This window comes from Ahaetulla prasina, chromosome 4, assembly GCF_028640845.1.
Source record: "Ahaetulla prasina isolate Xishuangbanna chromosome 4, ASM2864084v1, whole genome shotgun sequence".
In the NCBI taxonomy this organism is placed as follows: Eukaryota; Metazoa; Chordata; class Lepidosauria; order Squamata; family Colubridae; genus Ahaetulla; species Ahaetulla prasina.
The window spans coordinates 40,558,555-40,575,234 of NC_080542.1; the positions used below are offsets into that span (position 1 = coordinate 40,558,555).

Consider the following 16,680-nt stretch of genomic DNA (forward strand, 5'->3'; position numbering starts at 1 on the left):
TAGATTTAGTATAATATATGAATCTAACCAGTACCCAAAGAGGATCTCTCGTTTAGCTTTCTGCAACCATCCAGGGTGAACAAAGAACAAGTTTTTCCCCCCACACAAACCCTGACATCTGCTGTACAACCTGCCCAATGTGCTTTGTAGGTAAGGATTTTTGTTTTGGAAGAAGTGAATAAAAGATGTGGACAGCAAGAGAATTTTCTCACAATAGCCCTCACCCTTCGCATTTGATCCAGTGCAGTTAGCATTTGCTCCAGCTGTTGCATCTTCTGGCGTGTCACTGACTGGTTGTTTCCATTGAGATCCTGCATATCTAAGAGGGGACACAACAGAGGGGCGAACATTATTTAAGCCCAAATATCAGAGGGATGTCCAATTCCTTTTCTTGCACATGTGTGATTCTCAGCTCATTTCTTCCTAGTAAACAAGCAGCTTGCTCCTATTTTAGGATTTCCTTACCATTCTTTGTCATTTTGTACATAAAAGTGAATTGTTCCCTTTTCTCAACCTTGGGTTTTTTTTCATTAGTTTTCTTTTGATTTAGATTGTAACTGGTTTTTTTTTCTTGTGCTAATCAAGCTATGCTGAAAACGAAAATGGAAGTAAAACGGCTATTTGCTATAAGGAGGCAAAATTGCTGGAAGGCAGAGGCAGATTTCTTTTTCTTATTTTCCTCACCAAAAAAAAGGAGGTGCGTTGATCTTTCTGTAGTTTGCACTGATCGTTGTTATTGTTCTGAGCAACAGATTAGCACACTGTGCATAATTTATTCAAGTTGCAAAACTGAACCTATTCTTTGAAGCAGGAATCTTACACAAACTGCTATATATTTAGAAACTGTTGATCATAAATTTCTTGTCCCTAATAGAACTTCATGCACAAATCCTGCAGTGATCTATCTCTGTCTCTGTCTGTCTGTCTGTCTGTCTGTCTGTCTGTCTGTCTGTCTGTCTGTCTGTCTGTCTGTCTGTCTGTCTGTCTATCTATCTATCTATCTATCTATCTATCTATCTATCTATCTATCTATCTATCATCTATCTCCCTTCCCAAAGTCCTGGGATCAGCAGCTGATTGCCACAATAAACTTTGCAACTTGTCGCTCTGCGACTGAAAAAAGCCACCAGCCTGTTCTGCTTCTTAGTAAAACCTCATCGTACCCACAATGAATTCAGGAATTTAGTGTGCTTCACTTGTATCAAATTAGAGGAAATTAGATGAAATATATATTTTTTAACCAAGAAATTAATTGGTTGCATAAAATTTATTACATACCACCTTGACTCTTCAAAGTCTTATAATTAAAATCAAAATCATCCTGCAGGTTCTCCACCACTTTCATCTTCTGCTCCAAATCCTATAAAAGCCATGAAAATTGTATAGGATCATCATATTGGAAGAACTAGAAATATTCAACCAAGAATTTTGAACTATTCTTGATCCGGACATTCTGAGTTCCCTACCTGGACGCGCTTTCTAACATCTTGCAAGTGTTGTTCCAGCATCTGCTGTTTCTCTGTCACTACAGCAGCTGTAGGGTGGTTTGCCTGCCCACCTTGCTATAATAAAGTGGGAAGATACGGTAAAAATAATAATTAATATCTTGCAAATAATGAAGCTACTGTAATGATGTACTTGTGCTCGAAAATCCAACTTGGGACTGCTGCTAACGAAATGCTTGTGAAAACAACAGTCTGGGTTTTGTTTTTGTGTTAGTAGTGATATTATTTAAGACTTAGAAAAGGGGATAATTGGGCCAAACAATTTCAGAATCATTAAAAACAGCCACCTTATTCCTTGCCTTAGGATAGGGTGGCTGTGGAGTTCCCACACATTTGGTTTTTACTCCTAGCTTGTTGATTTGTTGATCAGCAATGATTTGTTCTACATATTTTTCTTTATTTTTCTTTCTTTCTTTCTTTCTTTCTTTCTTTCTTTCTTTCTTTCTTTCTTTCTTTCTTTCTTTCTTTCTTTCTTTCTTTCTTTCCTTCCTTCCTTCCTTCCTTCCTCTCTCTCTCCTTCCTTCCTTTCTCTTTCTCTCTTCCCCTCCCTCCCTCCCACCCTCCCTCCCTCCCTCCCTCTTTCGTTCCCAGAATTATCAAGGAATTAGGTGTCCTTAAAACTTAAACAGCCTTATGTAAACAAACGATGACAGCCAGAATAAGTTAAAACAGCCTTTCCTCACCTGCGCTGCTGTTGCTGCTGTCTGCAGTAGTCGATTCTCCTCCCAGAGACAACGGGCCACAATGCGGGCAATCTCCATGGGTCTCTCCAGATATCTGCTCTATAAAAGAAACAAGAGAACCAAATTAATGCCCAGGGATTGTTGCTACTGGATAAATATCTTAGGAGAGCCAGCATGTTATTAACTCCTAAGAACTGAATTGCTGAATCCTGACCAGTTTCCATTCAAAACTCTACCTTCATAAATAACCTCTACCTTCTAACAAGGCATTCAAAAGATACGCTTTACAAAGCGTGCTGCTCAGAGTACCCTTATTCAAAGTATCAGAACAACTGTGATTACCATAAGGCTTATAGCTGCTTCACAGGTTATCCAAGATATAAATGCATAGCCATTACATTTTGTAGCAGTCCCAACAAAAGTACTGTCTGTGTATACATGCATACAACTGGGGAAACACTTCAAGGAAGCTGCACCAAGTCTTCTGGATTGTGGTGCTGTAATGCTTTAAGGAAAACTGTTAATAAGGCTCCTCTGATTTGCGACCTTATTCAGGGGGAGTCCGCGGACCTTATGGGCATTACGGAAACCTGGTTGGGCCCAGAGGGAGGGGTCCCCCTGGTTGAGATGTGCCCTCCAGGTTTCCGAGCATTTCATCAGCCGAGGGTCCAAGGTAGGGGTGGGGGGGTGGCGGTTGTTATTAAGGAAGATCTAGAGCCGAGGGAGGCCACTATTCCTCAGATTGCCGGTTGTGAATCCCTTTATGTGCGGTGGGGTTATAGGAATCAGTTGGGCTTGGTGATCGCGTACCTGGCTCCTTGCTGCGTGACCACAGCCCTGCCTGAGCTGTTGGAGGTACTTGCTGCTGTGGCGGTCGAGTCCCCAGACTTATTGTCATGGGGATTTCAACCTGCCATCAGCTGGCTCGCCATCGACGGCAGCTCGGGAGTTCTTGGCTTCCATGACGGCCTTGGACCTGATTCGAGTAAATGATGGCCCCACGCACACGGGGAGGCACACTGGATCTGCTTTATATCTCTGGACAGTGGTTAAATGATCTGGTGTTAGATGATTTAGTAACGGAACCAATGTCATGGTCAGATCATTTTCTCCTTCGCCTAGACTTCCGAACCGCCATTCACCATCGCAGGGAGACGGAACCTATACGGTGGTTCCGTCCCAGGTGCCTGATGGACCCTGAGAGGTTCCTGACGGAGCTTGGGCCATTCCCTGAGGATCTGGCCCACGGCACGACTGAGGAACTGGTCGTGGCCTGGGAACAGGCGCGGCCGGGCCTTGGACCGTGTCGCGCCTTTGCGCCTCTGACCCGGCGAGATCTCGACCGGCCCGTGGTTCTCCGAGGGGCTGAGGGAAATGAAACACGGGAGAAGACGCCTGGAGAGCACCTGGAGGTCCAGTCGCTCCGAAGCTGATCGGACACTAGTTAGGTCCTACCTAGTGGCAATGAGGGAAGCGAGGCGTTCTCGCCTCCACCCTCATTGCGCCGGCAGATAACCGCCCGGCCGCCCTGTTTGGTCACCCGCCTCTCCTACATCAGGAGGTGCGGGATGACCCTTGCAGGACGAGCCGAGGAGTTTAGCGTTATCTATACGATAAAATCGCTCAGCTGAGGGACGGTCTGGATCGAATTTGGGATGATCCAAGCGAGGGAGAGGAGGCACGTCTTGTTGAGTCCATTTGGGATGAGTTCGACCCTGTGGCTCCGAGGGCGTGGACAGGTTGTTGGGGAGGCTTCACGGCACGACATGTTTACTGGACCCGTGCCCTTCCTGGCTGGTACTGGCCACTCAGGAGGTGACACGAGGCTGGCTCCAGAGGATTATCAACGCTTCTTTGTTGGAAGGGGTTTTCCCTGCCGCCTTGAAAGAGGCGGTGGTGAGACCCCTCCTTAAGAAGCCTTCCCTGGACCCAGCTGTTTTGGGTAATTATCGTCCAGTCTCCAACCTTCCCTTTGTTGCGTAGGTTGGAGAGAGGGCCGTGGCGCGGCAGCTTCCCCAACACCTGGATGGAGGCGTCTATCTAGACCTGCTCCAGTCGGGCTTCCGACCCGGATACAGCACGGAGACAGCTTTGGTCGCATTGGTGGATGATCTCTGGAGGGCTCGGGACAGGGGTTATTCCTCTGCCCTGGTCCTATTAGACCTCTCAGCGGCGTTCGATACCATCGACCATGGTATCTTGCTGCGCCGGTTGGGGGGATTGGGAGTGGGAGGCACCGTATATCGGTGGTTCTCCTCCTATCTCTCTGACCGGTCGCAGACGGTGTTGACAGGGGCAGAGGTCGACCGCGAGGGCCTCACTTGTGGGGTCCTCAGGGGTCGATTCTCTCGCCCCTTCTGTTCAACATCTACATGAAACCGTTGGGTGAGATCATCAGTGGTTTCGGGGTGAGATACCAGCAGTACGCTGATGACACTCAGCTGTACTTTTCCACCCCTGACCACCCCAATGAAGTTGTTGAAGTGCTGTCCCGGTGTTTGGAGGCCGTACGGGTCTGGATGGGGAGAAACAGGCTCAAGCTTAATCCTCCAAGACGGAGTGGCTGTGGATGCCGGCACCCGATTCAGTCAGCTGCAGCCGCGCTGGCTGTTGGTGGCGAGTTATTGGCCCCAAAGGATAGGGTGCGCAACTTAGGTGTCCTCCTGGACGATCGGCTGTCGCTTGAAGATCATTTGACAGCCGTCTCCAGGGGCCTTCCACCAGGTTCGCCTGGTTCGCAGTTGCGCCTTCCTTGATCGGGATGCCTTATGCACGGTCACTCATGCGCTCGTTACCTCTCGCTTGGATTACTGTAATGCTCTCCACATGGGGCTCCCCTTGAAGTGCGCTCGGAGGCTTCAGTTAGTCCAGAATGCAGCTGCGCGGGTTATAGAGGGAGCTACACGTAGCTCCCATGTAACACCGATCCTGCGCAGGCTGCACTGGCTGCCTGTGGCTTTCCGAGTGCACTTTAAGGTGTTGGTTATGACCTTTAAAGCGCTCCATGGCTTAGGACCTGGGTACTTACGGGACCGCCTGCTGCTACCACATGCCTCCCACCGACCCGTACGCTCCCATAGAGAGGGACTTCTCAGGGTGCCGTCCGCCAAACAATGCCGGCTGGCGGCCCCCAGGGGAAGGGCCTTCTCTGTGGGGGCACCCACACTCTGGAATGAGCTTCCCCCGGGTTTACGTCAAATACCCGACCTCCGGACATTTCGTCACGAACTAAAAACACATCTTTTTATCCGCGCGGGGCTGGCTTAAATTAGTTTTAAGGGAAATTTTATTAATTTTAAATGGGGTTTTTAGTATGGAAAATTTTAATTTCAGGCTAATTTAATAAGTTTTTAAATGGTATTTTAATTTGTATATTGTGTTGTTCTTACTTTTGCCTGTACACCGCCCTGAGTCCTTCGGGAGAAGGGCGGTATAAAAATTAAATAAAATAAATAAATAAAATAAATAAATAATAAATATTGGTTTGTGAATTGCTCCTTACAAATCCTTTGCACGAGCCACTTGCCAAACGTTTCTGGGAAGGCCAGACAAATTTTGCACACTACTTGTCTTTTTCCCCAATAGCTGAATTTTACTGATATGCTCTCATTGCATATCAAAATTCCTCAATCAGCCTTTCCCAACCTGATTGTGAAAGACTAGAAGGAAGAAGCTGAAGGAGAAACAGCCTCAGATCAGACAACTGTTTTATAAGTAACAATATACCACTGGCAATCATTCTTCCTACTGAGAAATGAGCAACTCAGGCAGGAAAGAGAGATAAGATTTGAACCTGAAGATTGAGATGGCAGATAGACAGAGCTTGAAGTTGATCGTTCTCTACTCCAGTTATTAGTTTTTTTCTTGGCATTTATAATAAAGGCAGCTTATCAAAAACCGGTATCCTCCAATCTCTACCTGCTGTACCTCTACCTGCTAGCCTTCAAGTTCAAGTTATGTTTTGAAAGTTGCCTAGTATCCTTCAGACACCTTGGATCGCAATTCCCATTATCTCCAGTTATCATGCCCAATGCTCCTGAATACTGTTCTTCTTGAAAAATGTAAAGCTTGGTTTAGACTTTTGCGTCACTACACATCAGGGAATGTATGCATCTGCTACTGTTGCATTTATACTTCTGCAAATTTTAATATTGGGGCTAGGGAATGCTCAAATGTCTTCTGCCTGCCTCCCAACAGGAAGTCAGATCAAATAATCAGCCTGCAGGATGTGTACCTCCACACAACATGTAGTTGGGATTAAGGAGGTGTGCGTGTCAGCTTGTCTGTAACCATCTGCAACCTATACTTACCCATCAATCTCTTTGCGCATACGGTAGGAATGCATCAATGCCTACCAGTCTAAATCAAGCTTAAGGTGAAATGTTGTTACTCTATGAATTGATTTTTCAGGATAAAAATGGAATTATCTCTACATTCAAGCATAAACACTGATGCAGAAATTTGGAGAAGGCTAACCTTGAAATGAGAAATGATGCAATATTTGGGCTCTGAGTTTACTTCAATGATAGGTAAAAAGATGCAACTGAAAAGAATAGCATTACATAAGACCAGGTAATTTTTGTCCAGTAAGGAGCAGGTAAGATGTGATGGACCTCATTCAAACTACTATTCTCTTTTGTGTCACCTTCTCTCCTCCATCTTACGTCCACTTTAGTCATCCTCTTATCTACAATATGTGGAGTATAAGGACTATCTTCAGAGTTACTAAAATAAATATTTGCATGGGAAGCTTCTTTACAGTATCAGACTTCCTTATGTAGAGAATTTTGTTTATGAATGATAAGAAGCCACTGCAATTAATCTATATATTGAGAATGGGTACAAATAAAATAGAGACAATATTGGTGGGAAATAACCACAGCCATATCTTAATTGCTTTTCAAAATGCCAACCAGGTTAGGGGCAACTATACAATGATGCATCAAAGAACAGTGCACATTATCACCTTGGGGTATTTTGCTAACTATAGACTTTCTTGACCTGGGATAGATTGGCCAGAATGATTTATACTTTAATAACATCGTACCTAGATTATCATCATGTGTCTTAGATGGGATTTCCCTTAAAAATGTCCCAGCACTTTCTGCCAGTACAAAAATTCTTTAGCTTGCTGTCATGTGATCTGCCTGATCATTTTATACTTACTCTTGGTAATTTAAACTAGCTGCCTGTTTCGATATACTTCTGCTGACTTGTAAAATCTTGAACAATTCAATAGATACAATCGGTTAGAATGGTTCTTGTGGTATGTACTTGTCTACCTTCACTTGAGGATCTTAAATGTGCTGCTGCAAAAAGTGTTGCCTTCCTGTTGTGGGCATCCTCTCTAAAGAACTTTCCACTTTGGGTATATCAAGTTTCTTCTATGGTTTGGTGTCAAAAGCTACTTAAGATGTTCACCTAGTCTTTTAGATCCCCCAATGATTTTGCTTCTGACTCCATTAAAGGGTTCAATTTTATGAGTTTACCGGTCTGCTTTTGTGTTACTGATATAACTGTTCTTATTTTTTAGTTTAAAGTGAGATACTAATATAATAAATAATAATTTTTGTAAGGTTTCCCTGGGAGGCATAGTTAACTAGCAGGCTTGCAGCTGGAGATTCAAGGACACTAATAAAATACTTTTTATTGCAGTTACTAGAAAAACCCATAATCATAAGAAAACAACTACTGCGGATGCTAGGATTCGCATCACATTGACGGCAATCATAAGACTCTTTCTTCCACTCTTATGCCAGAATGGACTGAAGGCCTGAAATTACTGTTCAAACAGAGCAGTAATTAGCACCTATGTATTGTTATTGCTACCAGCAATAACAATACCATGTATTGTTACCAGAGGATGGTAGAGGATAGGAAGACATGGAGGAACGTTGTCCATGGGGTCGTGATGGGTTAGATACGACTTCACAACTAACAACAACAACATTGTTATTGCTATGGAACAATCTGGTCTCAGGCTTTGCTTCTGACCTTTTTAACTCTTGCTCTCACAATTATAAGGCAATGACAATGATAGCAATAAATAATGATAATATATTCAGGAAGGGAATCACTTTTTTCTTTTGCATTTCAAGATATCAGTTTTATGACTACAGGACAGCACATTTCTTGCATTTCAGACTGTTAAGTCTGTCATCTTACGGTATTGAGATAGGTATTGAGGAGTCCACATATAGGCGAGTTCCCAAATCAACATTTGTCAGTTATTTCTACCTGTAGGAACTGTTTGATTCGGCGTAGATTATGCTGATAGAGAACATTGGATTCTTGTAGGAAGCGACTATACTGCTGGTCAATTTCACCCAGAAGATTGTGAAATACCAAAGTAGCATGGGACTCTTTGCTGGCAGCATAAGCCCTAAAGAGGATAGGAAAAGAAAGATAGGAAAGATAAGTTTATAAGTTATCTTAGTCTAATTCTGTGAAAGTTCCTATCTGTTAAAAGCAGGACCTATAATAATTAATGCCAAAAAAGTTTCTGAAGTTTCTAAAATGCAAAAAAGTTAATGTGAATTTCTAGTGAATTTTGCAAGCATAATTCAGGAAATTTAAGAACATAACAAAGGAATTTCAACGTTCCAACTACCAGGGTGCCAATTAAAAGAAAAGAACTAGATGCCAGTCTATGGAAAACTGTGGTGGGCAAAACAGTTAGTTACCCCTCATTTTGGGAGGTGAAGGTAGAAACTTGAAAACGCTGCTTTCTATGATGGGCTGGCCCTGTGAAATAGCCTCCTGTGGGAAGTTTGACAGATTCCAACTTTATCTGTCTCCCACAAAAAAAGACAGACAGAGATGTTCTAGTGGGCATTTGGACATGGTTATCAGGTACAGTGTTGAATTGAATATAGGATGTTATTACCCGATACTATGTTGGACTGTATACAGTATATGTGTGGTTGTTTTTGCCTTTTCATTTGTGATGGTGGCAGGACATGCATTTGATTAATAAACAAACAACAGGGGTCAGCATCTCTGGAATGCATGAGATTTAATAAGGCTGATCTACAGTATTATGTAATACAGGTAATCCTCCACTTACAACAATTTATTTAGTGACCTTTCAAAGTTACAACATCATTGAAAAAAGTGATTTTAGACAATTTTTCACACTTATAACTGTTGCAGCATCCCCATGATCATGTGATCAAAATTTGGATGCTTGGAAACTGGTTCATATTTATGACAGTGTCAGTGTCCCAAGGTCATGTGATCCCCTTTTGGAACCTTCTGAAGGATAAAGTCAATGGGGAAGCCAGATTCACTTAACAACTGTGTTACTAAATTAATAGCTGCAGTGATTCACTTGACAATTGTGGCAAGAAAAATCTAAAAAGGGGCAAAATTCACTTAACAACTGTGTCACCTAGAAATAGAAATGTTGGGCTCAATTGTGGTTGTAAATCGAGGACTTCCTGTAATCCGTATACCAGATGTACCCCAGATTATATTCATGACAGCTCTAACGATTTCAGCAAAAAAGAATATAAAAGAGAAAGAATCTCACAAATTAATGTTGCATATCCCTCTGTGTCTAACAGCAGGGAGTTCCGTGATCCCCAATTGCAAAGCTTCTAAATCATTGCTCAGGCAGAAGTCAGCACTTCTTGCCCTAATTTCAAAGAGCAATCGATCAGTTCAGACTTTTGGCAAGAATGATCTGTTTCTTTTCCAGAAATAGAAGGGAGGAATAGGAAAACAAGAAAGGCACTGCATGTGTAGATGGGGTAAGATTGACAAAGGAAATCAGGATCTGGCTTCCTGGCAGATTACCTTCCAAGATAACCAACTTTTGAAGAAATATGTAAAGGAGTAGCAAATTAGTTTGCTTAGTCTACAATTCTCATTCTCTCAATCTGCACTGATATGACAGTTTGGTCAAATGGTCAAGACACTAGGCTATAAAGTGGAACACTATGAGTTCTAGTCCTGCCTTAGCCATGAAAGCTAGCTGGGTGATCTTGGCCCAGTCACTCTCTCTCTCATTCAAACTCATCTCACAGGGTTGTTGTGGAGGAAGCAGGAGGAATGTGTGTTGGATATTTGTAAAAATAATAAGAGACTTATGTATATATATCTTGTCTCCATTATATGTGTGTGTGTGTGTGTGTGTGTGTGTGTGTGTGTGTGTATACACAGTTCTTCATTCCTTCCCCAAAGATGTTTCTTCACCTTATTCTTTTGAAGCAATAATATAAGTCAGTTGAGCATCTGTATTTTGCTCATTGATTTGAAGAGCTCTAGGACAGCGGTCCCCAACCTTTTGGGCACCAAGAACCAGTTCAGTTCTGTGGAGAGAGGTTTCTTTGCAGGCTGGAGGGGGTGTGGCTTTGTGTACTGCCTGCATCAAGTGGATGGGGCTTCGGTTGTTTGCACAACCAGTTTCTAGCATGTCGCAGACTGGTCCATGGACCAGGGCTCTAGAACAGAGATGTTTTTGCTGAAATGTAGCCAGGAAGCTAAAAAACAAAATTCCTCACCAATCCTGGCTCTCTATCCAAGGTGCAAGGAACTGGCGAAGTTCCATTGGAAAGCTGTCACTGTAAAGCTGGTGGAGCTGCTCCAAGTATCTTGTGTCCAATTGCTGCAATTGGTTCCACTGTGCCATCTTGGCAGCTGACTCTGGAAAGTAGAAAACATATAGGGCATTTTAATGTAAGCTCTCTAGAGGTGTCAGGCTGATGCTATTCAAAAATATCCAATAATCAAATCAATAACAACAATTCCCGATTCACAATCACAAGTAAAACCTAACAATGTAAATCTATAACAAAAAGGAAAAAAAAGTTCAAGAAAGAAACATTCCTACTGACAATTTATGGATTTTAAGTCATTTACAATTTATGGATTAAAAGTCATTTTAAGTGACTTATATCCAATCATTTTGCTTCTGATTTTTAGTCATAATTATTGTTGATGCATGCTAGATAATGGAGAAAGTCAAAGAATTCCAAAAATACTAAACTGTGCTTCACTGATTACAGAAAGGCTTTCAATTTGTCAATGCCAACTGTGGAATATGCTCAGAAAAATAGGAATCCTAGAATATCTTACTGTCCACATGAGAAATATATATATACAGATCAGGAAGTCAAAATATACAAAGAACATGGCAAAACATTGACACCAGATAACCAAACTAATGACAACAGGAAGAATCACCAGTTTTAGAATTGCCAGTGAAGGTATAAAAATGGTAGATAGTTTTGGCTGTCTAGCATCAACCATCAACAATAATGGAATAAGCAGTGAAGAAATACACTGCCGGCTAATGCTTGGCAGAGCAGCTATGAAAGCCTTGGAAAAATATTCAAATGCCACATGATGTGTCTTCACTGACAAAGATCAGAATCATGCAAGTCATGGTATCTACTGCAATATTCTCTGAAAATGAAAGTTGGACTTTGAAGAGGAAGAGTACTGATACTATTGAACTTTGGTGTTGAAGAAGACTCCTTACCATATCACGGACACCAGAAACTGACTAATGGATCATTTAAAAATATCAACCCAGAATTCTGATTAGGGGAACAAAATTAGGCTCAAAATTATCCTGCTTTGGATAGATTATGTGAAGATTTAACTCTCTAAGGCTCTAATGGTAGGAAATGTAGAAGAAAGAAGAGGATCTCAAGCAGCGAGATGGGTAGACTCAGGTACAGTGGTGATAAGTGCACCATTGGAAAAGCTGAAAGTTTAGGTTAGGAACAGATTGTCAAGGAAAATGTATATCTAGGCATGGACAGCGATTTGATGGCACACAATCAATCAATCTACCAACTAATCTAGTCATAAAATATTTATTCAATATTTCTAAACAACTAAATCTTGCTTAACCTCTGGGATACAGAGTTAATGTTTACTCCTAGCTACTGCCTAAAAAGTCCCTATTTTTTTCCTGACAAGATTTAAGAAATGGTTTGCCATGGCCTGCTTTTGGAAAGAAGAAAACATTTAGGGCAGGGGTAGTCAACCTTTTTATACCTACCGCCCACTTTTGTATCTCTGTTAGTAGTAAAATTTTCTAACCACCCACCGGTTCTACAGTGATGTGCCGTGTACCGTCGTCTGTGCATGCTTCTTGCGCATCGTGGATTGGGTTTGGGGAGGCACCAGCTACCAGCTCTGCTTGCCTATTACAGCTGGGTGGTGTGGGGGGAGATGCGCGAGCTATTCTGGGATGAGGCTCTTTTGTTTGCAGTCGCACTATAGTGCCATTTAGTTTCACTTAGGTAACGTGAACTAAATTTATGCATGGGCGATACAAATAGTATATTTTCAGAAATTTAAATTGTCACGGGGAATTTTATGAAAACCTAATGAAAATGTTTTTAAATAATGCTATGAATTTTTTTTAAAAAAGTCAATTAAATTAAAAAAAAGGAAAGTGCTTCAGTATCCGACAAAACCCCTACCGCCCACCATGAAAGCTGGAACGCCCACTAGTGGGTGGTAGGGACCAGGTTGACTATCACTGATTTAGGGAATTTTAACATGAGCTCTCTGTGAGAGTAATGTTACATGGCATCCAGAGTGTCAAACCAAAATCTGTTTTCTAGTGACTAATCTTGCTCTAGAATACAAGAAGAATCCCAAATAGCTTTAAATGGCACTTCAATCCCAGCTATTTTGATCCACAATTCATAATATGTTAAATTCTGTTTTCCTTAATAGGTCACTAGCCAAGGTGAATTCTACCTAAAGGAAAATCTTTAATAAAAAAAATTAGCTCTAGGTCTAATAGAACCTACTTAGGACCATTATGCATTAAAACTAGAAGGTAATTCCTCCCCCATTTAGCATCTTTCAAATATTTTTCTCTAATATGGCTATTTATTTGTTTACATATCACAGCAGCAGAGGAGACCTAGAAATTAATGAGGGAGTGGTCTGAGATTGCTGTCTCATCTTCCTCTTTTATAGGTAGGAGTGAAATTTTCTTTAAAGCTTCTACTGATTATTTCCTTTCCCGTCAGAGCAGCTTTTTATCCTTAATTTTCTCTCCACTTTCAATCTTCTGTCTCATTATTTTTCTTGATGATTTCTTTGTAACTGCACCACCCCCTTGTTCAATCTCTCAGTAAAATCCCTTTCCACCTCTCCATGTTTTCTCATAAATCTGTTAGCTTTCACTACATTTACACATGCTCTTCTGCCATTCTGCACTCTTTGTTGCTGGTTGCTCCACAAATTCCTATTCCTCCCCCTTTCTTCCAATTTATATTTTATTACTTCCACTACCACCCATATTCTTTATTTTTTCCCCTCTTTAATGCTTCCCTGTCCTGCAGATGTTTCTTAAATAACTGAATATGGGTAAACTATATTCACCTGTCTAGTCCAGCTCACTGGGATGCTACTGCCCATCAAGTACTCATTTTAAATACTGACTGTTGTAAGGCCTTGCATGATGTCACCTGTATTTTGTCCCTCCTATTATTAGTAATAATAGGAATGGCACTGAACTGATACTATAAATAGCCATAGCAAAATTCTAAAAGATTCTCTTTCCGCTAATCCCTAATGGCTGTAACCTGTAATTGGGCGCCGGTCATTAAGTCCTGGACCATATTTTGGGGCCCATCTAAGACACTGAGGTAGTTACTGGGATTGGAGGAATTAGGATGTCACGGATACATTTTTCCATTTAGTGCAGACTTCGGAATATGTAAATATAACCTACTCAATCTCTTTGTCAGACAAACTGTACTGGAAATTAAATTGATGTAGCCTCCAAATTCAGTTGAGAGGATCAGGACCTAGACCTGTAACAATCTATTTCAGGTAAGAGTATGGGTGACTACTTGTTTCCACTTTTCCTTTTGCTGATTTTGAGTATGAGTATTTTTGTGCTGTTTGTGCTTGGATTTCTACTAGCACTATTCAAGCTGGGGGAGGTTATTGCTTAATTCCCCAAAAGACTTCTTTCAATCAAAGAGAAACTCTGGGATATCAGCAAGGTGTGAGCCTGTTTAACAAGCAATTTGGTATGATTGTTACCTTATTTGTCTGCTACATTTCACATTTGATCCTCATTTTGCTACATTCTTGGCAGGCTCTGTACATATTCCTAGCAGAAGTGAGTGCAAAATCCTTTAACATTTCAATTTTTAATTTTGCCAGAACGCTTCTGCTGCCCCTTTTCCTTTCCTGCATAATTCTTGAGTTAAGCCAAGGTCTTAAATCTACAATCTGGTTTATTTGCAGTTTGTAATCAGCCTGCAAAACATGGTGGCGATTTCTAAGTTGTTCCAAAGTTGATTCGTTGTTGACTGATCCGTTTCAAAGAAAAGTTCTTTAACTGCAGTTGTATGAGGATCTGATCTATATGGATCAAGCCAACTCACAAAGCTACTGTCCTCATTCCAAGTAAATCTTTCTGTTCTCCTCTTAATTTGTTCAGCTTCCAAAATTCTGTCTTAACATCTCTTCTGAATACATGGCCTTCATTTTCTCTTGCAAATCACTAATACGCAATTCCAACCTCTGAACAAATTTTTTTATAACCTTGCAATGTACGAAACCCATTTCCCCCTCCCCACAATTCTCCAGTGGAGGTATATTACCTGAAGGCAGGTGGTGGAGTAAGCATCCTTTTGCCGAGCATCTTCAGATTTCCAGAATTCATGATCTCCTGGTTCCTAGTCTGGTGTCTTAACCACTACAACAAACTGACTCTCTTAATTTTTAGACAAAACTAAAATTGGGGGCAGGGGGTAGGTGGGTTTGCATTTATGCAACCCTAATTTATATACAAATATGCCACAATCTTATTTTTTCTTCTACTGAGAGCACATTACCATAGCTTCTAGTACCCCACTTACCAATATTTGTGAAATAGTTAAAATAATTCAACCATCTCCAGAGTCACCACCTGATGTACAAATTGGTTCTCCATTCTCTATCCCCTTTCAAGGAATACTGCCTCCATCTTCAGATATGCAGCTTCCTCTATAAAGTTGACAATTCGCTTTGCGGCGAAGGTTGTAGAGAGTATGGTGGCATATCAGTTTCCCTTACACCTGGATGAAACTGTCTATCTAGACCCGTTCCAGTCCGGTTTCCGGCCCGGTTACAGCACTGAGACGGCTTTGGTCGCGTTGGTGGATGATCTCTGGAGGGCCAGGGATAGGGGTTGTTCCTCTGCCCTGGTCCTATTAGACCTCTCAGCGGCTTTCGATACCATTGACCATGGTATCCTGCTGCGCCGGTTGGAGGGATTGGGAGTGGGAGGCACCGTTTATCGGTGGTTCTCCTCCTATCTCTCCGATCGGTCGCAGACGGTGTTGACAGGGGGGCAGAGGTCGGCCCCGAGGCGCCTCACTTGTGGGGTGCCACAGGGCCGATTCTCTCGCCTTCTGTTCAACATCTATATGAAGCCGCTGGGTGAGATCATCAGTGGCTTCGTGTGAGGTACCAGCTGTACGCTGATGACACCCAGCTGTACTTTTCCACACCGGGCCACCCCAACGAAGCTATCGAAGTGCTGTCCCGGTGTTTGGAAGCCGTACGGGTCTGGATGGGGAGAAACAGGCTCAAGCTCAATCCCTCCAAGACAGAGTGGCTGTGGATGCCGGCATCCCGGTACAGTCAGCTGGGTCCACGGCTGACTGTTGGGGGGGAGGCATTGGCCCCGATGGAGAGGGTGCGCAACTTGGGCGCCCTCCTGGATGAACGGCTGTCTTTTGAAGATCATTTGACGGCCGTCTCCAGGAGAGCTTTCTACCAGGTTCGCCTGGTGCGCCAGTTGCGCCCCTTTCTAGACCGGGATGCCCTATGCACGGTCACTCACGCCCTCGTGACGTCTCGTCTGGATTACTGCAATGCTCTCTACATGGGGCTCCCCTTGAAGGGCATCCGGAGGCTGCAGTTAGTCCAGAATGCGGCTGCGCGGGTGATAGAGGGGGCCCCTCGTGGCTCCCGTGTGACACCTATCCTGCGCAGACTGCACTGGCTACCTGTGGCCTTCCGGGTGCGCTTCAAGGTTTTGGTAACCACCTTTAAAGCGCTCCATGGCATAGGGCCGGGTTACTTACGGGACCGCCTACTGCTACCGAATACCTCTCACCGACCCGTGCGCTCTCACAGAGAGGGACTCCTCAGGGTGCCGTCAGCTAGGCAGTGTCGTCTGGCGACACCCAGGGGAAGGGCCTTCTCTGTGGGGGCTCCCACCCTCTGGAACGAACTCCCCCCAGGACTCCGTCAACTTCCGGACCTCCGAACCTTCCGTCGCGAGCTTAAAACACATTTATTCATCCGCGCAGGACTGGATTAGATTTTAAATTTATATTGGTTTTTAATGGGTTTTATTATTTATACTGCTTTTTAATAATTCGGCCTTTTAGAATAAGTTTTTTAATTGTTATTTTAATTTGTATTTATATGTTTTTACTTGCCTGTGAACCGCCCTGAGTCCTTCGGGAGATAGGGCGGTATATAAATGTGATTAATAAATAAATAAAAATAAA

At 42.7% G+C, this 16,680-nt stretch overlaps 1 protein-coding gene across 2 annotated transcripts in view; it reads right to left on the reverse strand.

Annotated features, from left to right (window-relative positions):
* Positions 1 to 15,511, reverse strand: part of STAT3 (signal transducer and activator of transcription 3) — a 44,384-nt gene extending 28,873 nt beyond the window's left edge. Inside the window, exons 1-7 of one of the 2 annotated variants that reach the window (XM_058182869.1) lie at positions 14,779 to 15,511; positions 10,693 to 10,834; positions 8,426 to 8,570; positions 2,189 to 2,287; positions 1,467 to 1,562; positions 1,279 to 1,360; positions 225 to 319 (exon numbers count right to left, since the gene is read on the reverse strand). In XM_058182869.1, the coding sequence (XP_058038852.1) occupies positions 225 to 319; positions 1,279 to 1,360; positions 1,467 to 1,562; positions 2,189 to 2,287; positions 8,426 to 8,570; positions 10,693 to 10,820 (645 nt within the window). In that variant the 5' untranslated portion in view covers positions 10,821 to 10,834; positions 14,779 to 15,511. Of the gene's footprint in view, positions 1 to 224; positions 320 to 1,278; positions 1,361 to 1,466; positions 1,563 to 2,188; positions 2,288 to 8,425; positions 8,571 to 10,692; positions 10,835 to 14,778 lie in introns of those variants that run through there. The other variant, XM_058182870.1, reaches the window with a different exon arrangement.
* Positions 15,512 to 16,680: the final 1,169 nt, after the last annotated feature.